General features: G+C 35.7%; 1 protein-coding gene and 1 long non-coding RNA gene across 8 annotated transcripts in view; one reads left to right on the plus strand and one right to left on the minus strand.

Annotated features, from left to right (window-relative positions):
* Window positions 1-2,757: 2,757 nt before the first annotated feature.
* On the plus strand, window positions 2,758-7,150 carry LOC118252802 (uncharacterized). The gene is made up of 3 exons (XR_004780253.1): window positions 2,758-2,797; window positions 3,222-3,418; window positions 7,027-7,150. It is a non-coding gene; the product is annotated as an uncharacterized LOC118252802 (long non-coding RNA).
* Window positions 2,763-16,217, minus strand: part of ZNF385D (zinc finger protein 385D) — a 429,524-nt gene continuing 416,069 nt past the window's right edge. For 6 of the 7 annotated variants that reach the window (XM_035556476.2, XM_035556479.2, XM_035556482.2 and 3 more), the window contains 4 exons: window positions 11,119-11,352; window positions 9,004-9,182; window positions 7,541-7,642; window positions 2,794-3,473 (listed from right to left, as the gene is read on the minus strand). In XM_035556476.2, coding sequence (XP_035412369.1) covers window positions 3,240-3,473; window positions 7,541-7,642; window positions 9,004-9,182; window positions 11,119-11,352 — 749 coding nt within the window. In that variant the 3' untranslated portion in view covers window positions 2,794-3,239. Of the gene's footprint in view, window positions 3,474-7,540; window positions 7,643-9,003; window positions 9,183-11,118; window positions 11,353-16,217 lie in introns of all 7 variants that reach the window. The other variant, XM_035556483.2, reaches the window with a different exon arrangement.

The following is a 16,217-nucleotide window of genomic DNA, read 5'->3' on the forward strand; positions in this document are numbered from 1 at the left end:
GTTGTGGATATACCCTTGACTGGAAGCTCCCCTTGCCCAATCAGATTGCTGTGCCAGTATTTTCCTTGACATATATATATAATATAAAACTGTTGTGCTAACATCCCCGGTGCATTGATTTGTTACTGACCAAAAGGGAGTGGAACAGCAAGGCACAGAAAATCCACTATACATTCTAACATTTAGGCTTTATCCTTTATTAGGTAGTGAGTAAGAGACATAAAAAGAATTGAGTTTGTTTACAGCTGAAATTTAAAAGAGACTTGTGTGAACAAAAACTTGTTCCATAGAGCACTGTGACAAAAGAGGTCCAAGAAAACTGAAGGTGTCATTGTGAATTAGCTGATGTAAGTCGTTGGAATGACACTCTTTTTATTTCTGGCAAAACTTGTATTAACTCTGTGCTTAGTACTGTGCCTCCATACATGCCACAGGCCATATTCTCTCAAGAATCTGCCTTTTGATTTTGATGGCATCATGACAACATGGCAGGATGTACAGCATGTGCCCACGCATCAGAAGGCCATGTGTAAGAGCCTACAGGATATTAGTGGGTCTCCTCCAGTCTGCATTATTATTTCATGGGGAAAATACTGTCTGTCCAGGCCTCCTCCCTCCCCAGAATGCCATCCCTCCTCTGTTTGTTTAGCAAATGTTAATTACACGCTTATTATAAAAGGCTCTGGAGATAAATGGTGGTTCATGGAGCACAGCTTGAAAACCAGTGGCCTATTTGAGAAGGAATCTGCACACAGCTAGCAATGGCACTACAACTTCTGCAAAAAGAAGGAAGGCTGCAAATAGACTTAAAAGACCAAGGCCAAGATTTTGCAAAGACAAATTTAACCTTACTACACTATGTTTATGTACCCAAATAACTGGAAACATTTCTAACTTCTGAGTGGTAGACACAGGTTTTGAAAGCTGACATGATTACTGCCTCTTTACTGGGAGCTGTAGAGTAGGGAGCCCTTTTAAATGTCAGCCCCTAGTTATTCAGGTGTCTAAACTTCAAGAATTTACATGTACTCTTCTCTTTTTGGAATCTCGAGCAAAGCAATCCAGCTAGTAACCAGCCCTGAAATCGCTATCACTTCTAATTCATGGCTACATTGGAGTGAATTAAATATAACCAAAAGCCCATTTCATTTCAAGGCACAAACATTTGCAAATAAACTGGATCAAATACATATACATAATATAGAACTTATTTTAATACTTCTAGATAAATAAATGCATCTCTTTGGAATTCTTTGGACACAGACATCCATGGAACCTCTTCTTTCTCTCTTTATATATATATTTTTATAAAATCTATACGCAGAGAGGTTTAAAAAATGGCAAATACCAATGTATATGGAAGGCTCACTGATGAACTGCAAGTCAAAAGTGCTGTATATTCCCATTCTCTATATCTCCCGCCTGTCCATATTAACCACAGGCAGTATTATATAGCAACCACATGGTCAATATTTTGCATTACCCCCTTTTAATAAAATATTTTAAATCATTTCCCTATCAAAACTTAAATTATGTTTTTAATTTTTATTCCTCCTAAATGTATGGTAGGCATTTCACTTAGCTACACATCAGAGTGGTCGCATGTGACTCAGCAGCGCACTCCATAATATTAATAGATACTTTTCAGCTCCCTATGGGAAAAAGCAGGCAGCAAGAATCGGATTCAATACATCTATTTTTTTTTCTCTGCTGTTTGTAACTTACCACTTAATGACCCACATGTGAAACTCAATGGTTATGTAATTATTTTATATAGTAGATTTTCTGTTTATAAGTTATTTTGCTTACTCTAACATATATACAGTATATCTATATATACCCCTGATAAATCTTATTTAAAGGGACACAGTCAACCCCTTTAAGCCTCACAGTAAATATATAAGGCTTTAAGCTGCCCATACATAAAGGTCAGCTACAGAATTCAAGGGTCCCTTCAGATCCTAAAGGTTGTATTTGTTCCAAACCCACAATGTGCAGTTATCTCATAATATGTATCTCGTGTTGCTGTTTACATTTTATAGGTATATTAAAACATTTTATATCACATCAGTAGGAAATAAAACAAGAGAATAAATCAGTTTCTAAAACTAAGCCTATTGCAAAAAATGTTACCTGTATCTACAGACACTCCCACTGGTATGATATAAAAAGAATATGTGCCATTTTGGGGATGAAATTCTGGCTACACTGCAGTCAGGAGGAACTTTATACTGACTTAAATGAGGCCAGGATTTCTCTCTTGGTTTTCATTTGCTAGTTATGACTATGCATAACCCATTTGTGTCTTCCCTCTGCTCAACACTAAAGTGTCAGGCCTGTTTCATAACCAGAGTGCATTTTTTTGCTGTCCATTGACATTCCTTAAACCTTGATCAATCCTGTCTTACACATTTTGAATTTATGCACACTGTACACATTCACTCTCAGCTGAATAAAAGTTTGACCTATTCTGTGTATGGCATTTGGATATATATATATATTTTTTTTCACTAAATCTTCTTTATCTTTTACCTTGTCTTAACCATAGATAACCTTCATGCCTATTCTTCCATGGGTGAGGAAAACAATTTTGCTCACCAGGAACAGCTCCACGTTATTGTCATCATTTTTGACTACTTACCAAGTGACATAATTTGTTCATTTTACCTTTTGCAACTCAGTTAGAAACCTAGTGGCATAGATAGAGACACAATACTACTGTTTTACAAGACATCTATTGTATCTACTTTTTTTTTCAGATAAATACCCAGTAACTGCTGATTTGGCAGGAGGATTGGTAAGGGTACTACTATTCACAGTGTTTCTTTTTTTTTTTTTTTCCTTCTTCTTTAATCTACAGAATAAAGTATTTTATGTACATTGGAACCAGTTAATGCCCTTTAGACAAATTTGTAAGTTGTTTCATAAAGCAGGAAAGACATTGCAGGGAAATATGTGCCAAAAAGCACAGTCAAAAGGCTTCATAAGTTTTATATGTCACTACAAGTCAATGCTGGAGATCATTTCTAAAACGATCAATGCTCAGAAGAGGAATGCTCTCATCTGGAGAAAATACTGCCCATTCCCCCTTTTAGAATTTGTTGAGTCCTCTATCAAAAGTCCTGGCTCTTCATATATACTTTAAACTATAAATAAACACTGCATAGTTCAATGTTCTTGATTTTCTTTTTTGTTTGTTTTGATTTGAAAAATTATTGCAGTTAATTCCTGTTTGGAGTTCAGTAAGGAGCAAACAGCACGGGAGTATGGGTGGTCCGTATAGGCCCTGGAGCTGGTCGTAGGAGTGCTGGAGGAAGTGCTGAAGTCTGGAAAAGGGTAGCGGCTGGGGCTGTTCGAAGACTGAAGGGGGAATTCACAGCCACAGCAGCAGCTGCTGCTGCAGCTGCTAGCGGATTTGGTAAGATTCGTGGAGCTATCGGCTTTGAAGGTTCCTTTGAAAATACTAATTTTACCTGTGGGGAAAAGAGAAAACAAACAAACAGAGAGACATAATTTTTTCGTGTTAGCTACATGACAGGAAGCTTGACATAAGATTATAAGTGGAAAATCAACTAAGAGAGGCCTTGTACTGGTTACTGACTCTGCAAGCTGCAGGGTTGTGACAGGAGACTTGATCTCACACATTGAACAAGAGTGAGCAGGATTTGGTAGAAAACAAAGACTTTCAATGTTCTCGTGGCTGTGGACTCACCTCCTCATCACCGAGACTTATAATTTAATATGAGATGAGAAATCAAAGCAAACCTAAGGGGGCTGGGCAATCTGCACCTAAGTAAACCTACACGTACATTGTAAGAATTAAATAAGAAAGAATTAGCCATTAATTAAGAGATCTCCATCTGGACAGCTTTATGATAGAGACCAGATCAGAATGAAAACATCTTATTCACTGGTGTGACTAAGAATGTACTTTTATTTTCATCATTAGGATGCAAGTTCTACTTAAAAACAAGATCCACAGCTATCTCCTCTCTATTAACTGCAGCTACTGATAACAAGTACATAAACAAAATCTATCTTTCACCAGTTATGAAAATCTCCTAAATGTGTTTCATGTGATAAAATAGGTGATTAATTCTACGGGTATATTTGCTATGTCATACATCATCTTGCTGTGTCTTCAGAAGACTGTCTTCTGAAGAAAATGTTGGAAGACCTTTTTCACTAAGATACTGTTCGTTATTATAAAGACTGTGAAAAAGGCACAGATTTTAAAAAAATATATTGTCATGAAAAACTCTTGCCTGTATCACTTAGCATGGTGCCAAAAGATATTTTTGTTACTGCCGCTGAGGCTTTTGGTTTAAATAGTTTTAAATCACAAGTCTTGCACAATAACAAATGCAGTTTAGAAAACTCTGCATTTAGAGTTTGCAAAAAGAAAATAAATAAGCTCAAGCTTTGTCCAAACTAATTGAAAATACTCAACAGACCTTCATTATTATTTGAATATTTGAGAATTTACATTTGGTATGCATAAAAGCGAACGTCAGAGTAGTCTAGTCTATATAGATTTCTGGAGGTTTTGATGGGATTTTAAGGTTTTAATGAGAAGCCAGGAGCCTGAATACCTTGTTCTGGTTTTACAACTCTGAGATAAGGGTAGTGACTTCATCTACCAGCAAAGAAAACTTCCCATCAACTATGATTGACTCTGGATGGGTGTGTGTCCTGGAATGACCTGAGGTCCTTTGCATAGCATATATACCTGAATATATGGTATTTAATATACGAATATATGTACTATGCTCTGGTACATCTCAGTCTAAGTACAGACACTTTTCACTCATAAGGAAACATAATTTCTCATCCTTGAATTGAAAGGGGTTTTCAAATAATTAACTTGCCCTATATCAGTCTGATACTTTCCACTCAATAGTACTGTGGTGAGTGAATAGTCAGAAAGAAATCATCTGACATGCACCAAAAGTGAATTTCATCATTCATAAAGTTATCACTGTATTCCTTAAAAATAAATAAATAAATAAATAAATAGGCTCTTTACTAGCCAGATGGATGCAGGATTTTGACTTTTCCTAATATCCATTGTCAACTGCGGTGGTCTCAATGTCCTTTAAAGCTCTGAGAGGGATACTCAGAGGGGACCATACTCAGTAATTCTCTTAATAGAGGATAAAATAGGCAATAGACACTATGATCAGATAAAGATGATCTTATCATCTCCTTGATCAGTGTTACATTCACTGATCCAAGCTGTCTGCTTCCCTTGCTGAACATTTGACTTTTTCTTCCTCCCTTACTATTTATTTAGTAAATATTTTTTCAGCCTTATTTAGAACAGCTAAGAAAAATACTTTCAAAATAAATAAATAAATGAATAAATAAAAATCCTGAGTACGAAGTACAAATAAAACCAACCCAAAACAACAGAACATGTTTTTCATAAAAGCTATCTCATTGCAGAAAGTTTGGGCTATGAAATGCCCGATAACTTCTTTCTGGTGTAGCATTTTCAACTAAGTGTCAATGGTACAAGATTTCTTGAATTGTAAAAGAGTACTGTGGGAATTCGTAAAACTTCTTTCTCTGAAGCAGTATAAATGATATTGAAAATATGGCATTGGAGAGCTATTGGTTTAGAAAACCTATGAGAATGTAATATGTCCTGTTCATAACTTCCATGGGGGGGTTTGGGGAGGGTGGAAGATGATGCTCATGTATTTGTTGTCATGAAGATCAAAGATCTTAGGTGACAATATTAAAAGGCTAGGTCATTCTTAGAGGAATCAGGAACTTCTAATGAAGTTAGACTTTCAGCTAATTTATCAACATCGTTGTGATTTCAAGATAGCTGCAATAACAGTAACATTTTTTATATGGAGTACGATGCACATTCATTTTCAAATCTATCTACAAGTACTAATTAACACACAGGTCAACATTAAGAGTTCAGTAGGCATTATGCATGTCATTTACAGTGAAATAAACTAAGGGACTGTGAATGACTTGAAAAATTATTGGGGAGTAAAGAAAGTTAAAGTCTAGAGCACATCATAAACATTAGCACGTCTTTGGCTTGTTGCTATGCCATTCTGCATTTCAAGTGACAGCAATTTTTTTTTCTATTCAAAAAGACTAAATGCAGCCTCTGTTCTACTATAGCTATCTGTTGGTTTATTGCTAACTCATTCTCTCTGCTTTAAATTCGCTTTGACTCACCTCTGTTCTGACTTGTGTATGGTGAGCACTTGGGAGTGAGGAAGAAAGAAAAGGACATATTGCCTTGATTTGTCTATGCATCATTTGAATAGCCTTGATCCTTGGCTGGAGTTCTTAAAAATCACCACTACGTAAATTGTTAAATAGACAACTGTGTACAAAAACAGTAACATAATAGTTATTTTTACCCCCTGGGAAACAATGAATTTCCTCAAGGAATAATAATCTTGACAGAGAAGCTTTAGTGATTCCGTATACTACTTCCCTAAATATACATTTTCTATTCTTTCAGTGTATTTTATATGTAGCGAAGACCTTGGTCTCCCAGGTGGATTACTGAACAACCCTATGGGGCTATTTCCGTACTAGTGGATCTACCAGAATAGTGCAGTGCATTATGTTGCAATATCTAGGAAAGCTCCTACACAACTGAATAGTGCATGAATGTACTACAAAAAAAAAAAAAAAAAAAAAAAAGGCCTGCCCCAACGAGGACAAATTTTATATTGTCAAGAAAAGAGCTTAAATTCAACTAGCAGAGAACTTGGATCTCACAGAAGAAAGCTCTAAATTTTGTTTGCATTAGAGAAAATGGACAATGAATAGGGGCCTAATCTGTATGAGGCCAATGAATCAACACCCTCGGCCTGCCAAAACCATCTATAAACCCTTACAAAACACCATGTCACATAAAACAATCACACAGTTTATCTGATGTAGATAAATGTCAGATGCTTCACTATCCCACCCACAATATAAACTGTTTCTTGACTAATGGCAGGATCCTGTTTTTTTTTTTTATTAAAGAGTAAACGTGTTTTTCAGCTTTTGAAACTAGCAAGAACTCCACTTCACAAAGTTTGCCCTGTCAGTTGGAAATGTGACCAGAGCCATCCTGAAACTGAGCAGAATGAAATGAGAGATGATTTTTTTTATTGTTATTGTTTCAATTGTTATTTGAATAATTTTCTAAATGAGGAATGAATAAAGGTTTTATGTTTTATAGAACTTTATGTAGTTATTTCACCACTATTGTCTTCAGTGAAAACTGGAAAAATCCTGTTTGATGTTTGCATGTTTCTCTCCTCTTTTGCTCTCTAATGACCTTTGAAACTAGCTTCTTTCCTAAGGTTATTTAGAGGAGCCACAAAAACAAGGACTCATGGGTCCACACCCTTCAAAGGATATAAAAAGTCTCCTGTGGGCTTCCATGAACTTATTTAGGCACTCGCATACTCCCATTGCTTACACTATCCTCTTATTTTAAAGATTCTTCCATTCTCATTTTCTAAATACCCTACTCAGCATGATTCTCTGAATCAAACAGTGATTGGCTTACCCCTAGAGGATGTGTTCCCTTCTGGAGTTTGTTGTACGGGCTGTATTTAGGTTTAGGCGGCTTCCCAGCAGCTCTGTCTTTGTGCCTTCTACTGCTTATGTGCTGTTAAAATATATTGGAAAAAAAGAAAATAAAAGAAAAAGTGATACTTCCTTAATTTCAAGTCCTGCTTTCCATAAGTGTGCTCTAATACTGAAGGCTGCTGCTCTCCACAACAGCATTATTTGACTAATTCAATAATGAATGAGAATAGGGCTTATTCCAGTTTGAGTGATTCCTTTGTGCACCACACACCAGGACTGTGATTTTCAGCAGTGCTCAGTTCAACTTTGCTTCCACTGTAGTCAATGAATTTCTCACCTTTGTTAACTTCAACAAGACCTGAATTAGGTCAAAGCTAGAATCCTTTGAAAAATTCCCCTCCCTGTCTTTATAAAGCACCCATCAAATTCAATCCACTGCTGATACAAAGTTTTGGAAGAATATTAGATAGTACATCACTCACTATTCAGAAAAAGGAAAAAAAAAAAAGGTCACAAAAGGGTTTAAATCCCTAAGAAGCCTAGAGATCCTTTTAAGATTTCAGCTGAAAGATGGCTACATATCAAACTAAATGACAGTGAAGTAAAATCACAAAGCCCGTTATCTTCTTCATAAAATCTATTAGATTTTACAAGAATCCTTCTACACAGACTTTATTGCGGTATTAGATGTAAGGGACCTTTTTTAGAACTGTATTTTTACTTTGATTTTCATTCTCGAGAGAGTTCTCACAAAGGAGACAAAGAACTGGACTTTTTCCTGAAAGCAAAAGACAAGTATTGCTATTGTCCATTACAGAATTTATCTTCATTCTTGTAAAGTTCCTTAACAAGAATTTAATTCAAAAGGCATATGGTATTAAACTAAGTGTTTTTCAGTGCAAAGGCTTTGTTCATCTGATGAATGACCAAACATAACTTAGTGTAATTGCAATTTAGAGGTCATGCTTCTTGGTTACAGAGTAACGCTGATAAAAAGAAATAATCAAATCCTCCCCATCCCATAATTTTAAGCAGGTTGTTCAATATTGTGTGAAAATACTGGCTACAACCACCTCCACATCTTTGTCAAGGCAAATATCATGCAGTACACTAAATGTCAGGGTTTATTAGCTCATGACAACTATAGTAGTCTAAAGACAGTTGTAACATGTTGCAGCTTACAGCTTCTATAACGCTTTAAATAAAAACACTCTTCAATATATATACATATAAACAAGCTTTTGAGAAAACACATTCTGTACAGGAGAAAATCATATCAAAAACTAAGCATACAGCATAAAAGACAAAAACAATGGAAAAAATCTATAAGCTCCATTTTGATGTGAACTATTAGATTGATACATACTGATTGTGTTGGTATTTTATCACCATGAAAACAAAGAATAACCAAGGATCACACTCTGCAAGCTAGCTGAGTACCTGTTTCAGTTGTGTCTCAGAGTTTACGTGCACATCACATATTTCACAGTGAAATGTTTTGTTCTGAAGGCCTGTGTTTCCTTTATTCACAGGTCCTTTGCCTTTTACGCCTGCCCGGGGAAAGGCTTTTATGGTTCCACTTCCATTCCGAGCTTCCAGCATAGTTTTGTGCTTAGTCCCTGGAGACATTAGAAATGGGAAACAGAAAGAACTTTCGTAATTTGGTTGCATTCATTGTTTTATTTTCTTTCTAAAAGAAAATCACATGAACCTCAGCTTGGTGCTATGTGCTATCCTTGGAATATGTCTGTGTTTGTCTGTATCATATTAATACTAATGTAATGGTATTTCACATCTGATATTTAATTATTAAGTTATGGGTCTGTAGGTAATTCACTAGAACAAAGCAGCCACACCAATAAGTAGTGGCACAATCAGGTATCCTGATGTGAAGTTAAATGAGTGTGACTTTTCTCATTAACTCCTGCTGCTAATAAGACCTGAATTGCAGTTGCAAAGGAAGAGTAATTTAGCTATTAAAGGTGTAGTTGCCTTTGATTTGTAGTCCTTCTGAACTGATTGATAAACAGTATGCATTAGGTAGCTTACACTTAAATATGTAATTAACTAATTAGTTCTCAAACCACAAAGGGGCAGATGTTGCTAGCAGCAACCTGGACAGAAACCAAAACATGTGAGAAACATGCATGACAGAAAAATGTACTTGCATTGGTAATTAAAATAAAGGTTGGATAGAAAGCAATTGTGTCTATTGCTGTACCTTTATTCAGACCAAACAATTTCTTACACTGTTGACTTCCAGGCAGGTAGTCTGTGAAGATAATGGACTACTGCCATGTACAGATTTAGTGTTCCAGTGATAATCACTATATGCATCCCGTTATACACTTTTCTAAGCATGCATGTGTGCAGCTACACACACAGTTTATCAGCATAGAAAGCAGAAACTTGGAGGTTTGTATCTGAGTATTCACAGTAATTTTTTGGCTCATATCTAGATCACAAAAATGTTTAGGGTCTAAGCTTCATAGGTAATTAAATAGGTTAAATATGTACAGCTTTATGAACTTGAATTGTCACCAGTTGAAGATCTGGCATACAGCAAACACAGTAGTCGAAACTGACTAGGCTTTGTTTCTCATGAATACCAACAAATTATTATTTCCTTTTTAGTTTAAACAGATTCTATAGGCTTGTCAAACTTTTTTTTTTTTTTTTTTTTTAAGACCATTTATCATTTTACTTCAGGTATACTAGCATTGTCTCTATCTTTCAATCCTGAGGGTCTCTTTCTACCTCTTAACTGTGGTTACCCTGCTGTCAGGTAACCACTGACATCCAAAATCAGGAATTTTTCTATAGGACTGTTATAGGTGGTCACTGCCTCCATGTTATATTCCAAGATCTTTTAACGCTGCTTATCACAAAGGCAATCAATAAGACATTTAAAATAGTGACTGTGGATGATGGTTGTCTACTTCTGGAACCTACTGATGTTACTAGCTCTAATAACAAAAAAAAGGTTTAAAAATTAAGAAAGACAGAGGTAAGCAATTACCCATTCACCTCTCATGCACCAGTCACTATCATTTGATGAAAACAAAGGAAAACCATAAATTTTACCAAGTTAATAACAGACAAAATGGGCCTAAAAATTCTAACTCTCATCATTGAACTCTGACTGACACTCACTCTTTCAGCCTTAATTTGTTAGATTTCAAACAAAACTAATGGTATTCATTCTCAGTTTGCTAGCTGGCACAAACAAAAGTATGCAAACTCTGAACACCAAAGGTAATGAAGCATGAGCTGTCATTTAGCTCTATAAGGTCTGGAAGCTGCAAAAGCTAAAATGTAAGAAAATGGGTAACTTGCGTGCAATAAATTTTCTTTCTTCCCCCTTTTTGAAAGCCTCTTTGCCTGTCATTTTTGTTCTTTATTAGTTAATGAATTCCATGTAATTGCCAGCTTTCTGCCACCTCTTTGTCCCCTGCTGCAAGAGATCTAATCTATTCAGGAGAAGATAATTGCAGAGCTCTTGAGACAGAAGAAAAAAAAAAAAAAGGGAAGAAAGCAAGCATTGCTCCATCTCACCACTGTTGTGCGCCTCCAGCTGTGAGGCAGAGTTGACAGCGACTTTGCATAGTGAACAGTACAGCAGTCTTTTTGCTTTTTCTTCCTCAGTCTCAACGGAAGGACATGTGGTGCTGCTAGTGGCTGTCGTGGGGATTTTCTCCACTTTAGAGGTGATCTCAGTTGTCATAACACTGCTCTTCCGGATTTCCAAGGTTGTCGTCGTTGATATTGCTGGTGTCCCTGTGGTAACGTCTGTGGGCAAAGGGATGAGATGGAAGGAAACAAAATAGAAGGTTGTGACCTTTGGTGTTTGCTTGCTAGTATCCTAACACTGTAACTGTACAGAGAGCCAGACCATGCTGGTGACAGTTTGACTAATGGTAATGAACTAAATCTGACCTTATTCTTTGCATTTTGTATGGTTACTCCCATGTATCGAAATGCCATGTACTGTCTCCTCCATTCTGCTAACACCCAGTATATACAAAATTCATAAACTGAAAAGACAGGTCATTAAGACTGTACTGTACGACTGAAGGATAATTCACTAAAAGTGGTTGCGTAAATTACCAGAACAATAGGTAGTTAAAATTTATATGCAGCACTTCAGAAACATAAACTGTCACAGTGCCGCATAATACTTACACTGATTGAGTAGCTGAGCTAAATTTTTAACATTCTGTACTAATAAAACTAGAATTAAAGTAACTGTATTAGTGTTATCTGATAAAATAATAATAAAAAAAATGATACTTCACTTGATGTCAGCCAAAACTATTATTAAATTAACAAAAGTAATTATGAATACACCATTTATCCATGCATTATTACTATCCAATATTACATACTAGTAATATATACTAATAACAGTAATTAAAAATACAACATTCTGATACCTACACAAACACTAAAAAGACTTTCATTTTGTCATTAATATGTTTGGAAAAATTGTAAGCACGTTACATATCTGAATCTTTTTGGAAATCTAGTGCTTACATCTAAGAACGCATGCTTTTTCTGTAGTTTTCAAATTCAGAAGAGAGAAAACACACAATGATATTATTGTTTGAATAACATATAAACGACATTTTGTTTAAGTCCTAAATATCCATGTTCAATATTGTTAGTTAACCCAGCAATCTCTTCAAGTTTCCAGATGAGTCTGATTTCCAACAAATAAGTACCGAGGGTCTACATCCCTGCCAAGGATCCAAGTCTTGAATGCACCAAGGAGCTGACAGCCTAAACCCCTACAGAGTTCTCATAGACATCTTGCCATCTCATTTTGGAGCCCAAGTGCCCTCAACTTAGATCTCTCCCTCTGAAAAAGGGAATATCCTCATTCAGTCCCCTCCACTGATGCTCATGCATTTCCATGTCATAAAGGGAGAGAAAAGGCATGGCAGTATTAGGCAAAATAGCTATTAGAATAGGCAAACTAACTATTCTATGGATTATAGATCTCAGTATGTATTGTGATGCAGGAGGGACACTCTAACTGAGGTATGTTAATACTGTTCAACAATTTCATTAATGAAGGACACACCTATTAATTTACCAGACAGTAACAAACTCAGAGGAAGGGCAAACACACTGGGAGACATGATTCAAAACAATTTTAATGCATTGGAGTCTAGAAAACAAGATGCTTTCCAGTAAAGACAATTGCAGGAATCCACACTTGGTAGGATTAATGTAACCTATTAAAACAGGATGTGTAACCTATTAAAACAGGATGAAGAACGTTAGCCCCAGTACTAGTGGTTTTTTTGTTTGTTTGTTTGTTTGTTTTTTCCTCCCAATAAAAGCTTTCAGTAGTGGATAACAAGATGAACACAGATCACTTATACCATGGTGTTATGAAAAAGGTTCCTGCCATATTGAAAGTGTGAAGTGAAAGACTTATGAAGTACTTTTTTCTCCTCTAATCAGCACTGGCGGCCCTGTATCCAGTCTGGGGACAGTGAACACCACATTAACAATGACATGCTTTGTTAATTCAGCAGCAATACAAATGCAGACTAACAGGAGAGAGCTTGTGAGGGAGGAAGCCAAAACAAATCAGAAGTTTAGAAAACATGACCTATGAATCTGAAAAGTGAAGGGTAAACACTGACAACATTTTCCAGATCTGCAGAAGGTAGCTAAAAATAAGAGAATATACTCTTCTCCCTGATCCCTGCTAATAGGACAAGGACTATTGGATTACAGCAAGAGAGACTTAGACTAGATATCAGGAAATTCTTTCTAATATTAAAGCTCTAAACCTTAGAATAACCTACCTACAGAGATCCTGAAATATTGAAGGACTTAGAACTGGTTGAAGAAATATCTGTAGGAACAACCCAGGTCTGACCCCCTTTCAGCTAGCAGGTTACCTCTGAGGAACCTTCTAGCCTTGTCAATTTCTATAATTTATTTTGTAATGTTTCTATATATTCTCTTATATTCTCTCAAAGGGTTTGATAAATTATTATTTATAAAACCAAAAAAGATGAGTTTGTGATATGAATAGTCTACATACTGCCGGGCATTAAAATGTATAGCAAAAGGTCCAACTCAAAGTTTAATAAAAGTACTTTTTTTTTCCTGAGTTGGAGTCTGGAAGTGATAATATTCTGAATGTAGTGAGGATATCAAATAGTGCTGCAGAAGAAATGGTGTTATCTTGCTGAACATTCTGTTATTTTTTTTTTACCGATTAACAACAATGTTTCAAAAGAAAAACAATATTTTGAAATATTAAGCCTTTTGTTGGAAAAATGATGAGTAAATGAAGCCTTTGTAGGTCTGTCCACAAAATTACTCATTTAACTAGTCACTCCTAGTCACTCCTTCACCATTCCAGAAAATCTGTGCTGACATTGGCTTTCCTTGAGCTGAAAGGTACTGCAAGTATACCAAAAGCTCACACCCAGTGGTACATAACACTGCTTTTAAAATTACAGTTTCTCCTGGGACTACTATACAGTAGCAGGTCTAGCCAATGTACTTTCCTGGTGAAAAGGAAGGCAGTGGACAGACAGCGGGAGGGAGAGAAAAAGAACAGAGAAAGAAGGCATTAATATTCACTAGGAATTGGTGTCAAAGTTGGTGCTCATTTTAATCTTGCAGGAAATTAGATATGTATATCAATCACCATTACCAGCTTTGTGGTGCAAGGGTCAGTATGCCTTAAGAAAAGTATGGACCATTATTTCTTTATATTACATAGGAAAACCCAAGGCAATGGACAAAATATAAAATAAAAATATATATACATTAAAAAGCTTAAGTAACTGCAGATTTTATTCTGCTTCAAATATGTGACCCTCGATATGTATGTTGACCTTTTATTTAACCACCTAGTTATCTTAAAGTGAAAAGAAAATACAACCAATTATCATAGTCCTTTTGAAGGTATTTTGATATGTATATGTGGAAGCAGCATTGTATATAAAAATTAAACTAAAAATTGTAAATATCATTCCAAAATACCAATATTCAGAGCATATATCCTGCTCATATACCTTCCAAAATATCACCTATTTAATACATATTTCATTAATGCAAACACATTAATGATATCAAAACACACAAGAAAATCATCCAAGTTCACCATGTGAAAGCCATGACACATTTAAAGATGCAAAGCTGCTCCTCTTCATACAATCTTTACAATTATCTGCAGGAATTATGGGGGAAACATTCTAAGAGCTGTCAAGTAGGCTTGCAAAGAAGGAATTAAAATCCTTTTCTTACCAGAACTTCTAATCTAACCAGCCTGTGCATCTTTGAATGTATTACAGTGTTGCAAATACAGCATACAGCATTAAAGGTATAAAGGATTAAGGGAAAAAAAAAAAAAAGACAAAAAGCAGTAGGAAGACATTTGAACAGATGCCTTGAAGACTGAATCAGCGTTTCTTAGCATTATATTATGACAGTGCTTTAAGAACTATTTCAATAATAAATGATCTAAAATTGAGCTGGAAATTCAGTCACAGTCAAATGGAAGATTTGTTTCTGGTGACGCAGGCTTGCAGCACTGTGCTATTTTCATACCAGTGGCCTGCAGCAAATATTCATTATTGCAACTGTCACTGCTTGGCTTTGGCATAGAAGCAGATTGCTAATACTGTATGGAACTGGACTCCAGCAGCAAAAAAAGGGAACACTTCAGGATTCAAAACAAATCCATTTATGTTCCTGGTCTTAATATAGCAATGGAATAAACATTAATAATAATAATAATAATAATAATAATAATAATAATAAAGTCATTAAAAACTAATCTTGCTCACTGGCAAAATCAAAGATTTATTTTAACAAGAAGGCAAAACCAGAATAAAAGCATTCAGTGAGAATTGACTCCTTTGGGTAGTACAGATACCATAGTTCAAGTGGAAAACTGCAAGTGTATGATTAAGGTCCTTCTATGTAAGCAGGATTAATTTTATATCCCAGCTACAAGACTCATGAATTTTCTTTAGACTGAAGAAACAGAAAATTACAGTCAACTCATGTTTTTCTTCTATGTGAAAGTATCACTCATCAGTTCCTGCTACTAAGCATAAGAATTTCTTATCCTAAAACCATAAATAGACCTACAGAGAGAAAAGTGCTCCGACTTCAAACAAATCACAACTTTTTATGAGCTTATTTTTTCTTCCACAATCTCAAGTGGCATGCATTTAAAAGTATGCCTGATTTAGCGCATACTCATGCATTCTGGTCTCATTTAAATTCAGCTTTGTCTTTGACATAAGAGCATTGAGCATTTGGTCCTTACTGCTGTCCAGGAAGGAAAACAAAACTAATTAAAAAAAAAAAAAAAAAAGGAAAGAAAGAAAACCAGAAAGCATGTTCTTTCTTATGCCACACAGGACTTGATATGAAGTATTTCACTATACTATAAGAGCTCTCACTATTGCAGAAACTTTGTCAGCTGGTTTGCTGTAGCAAACCTGCATCAGGTAACAGACTGCTCCAGTATGGGTGGCACATTCAAAACAGACTCAATGTAGTAGTTTCCTGCCTTCTAGGAACTGGATCCCTGGTTTCATCTGTCTGTTTAAAATCCCATGCTCTGTGTCCTCTCTGGTAATTATATTAGAAGATAAGATAACATTTCTTTT

This window comes from Cygnus atratus, chromosome 2, assembly GCF_013377495.2.
Source record: "Cygnus atratus isolate AKBS03 ecotype Queensland, Australia chromosome 2, CAtr_DNAZoo_HiC_assembly, whole genome shotgun sequence".
NCBI lineage: Eukaryota > Metazoa > Chordata > Aves > Anseriformes > Anatidae > Cygnus > Cygnus atratus.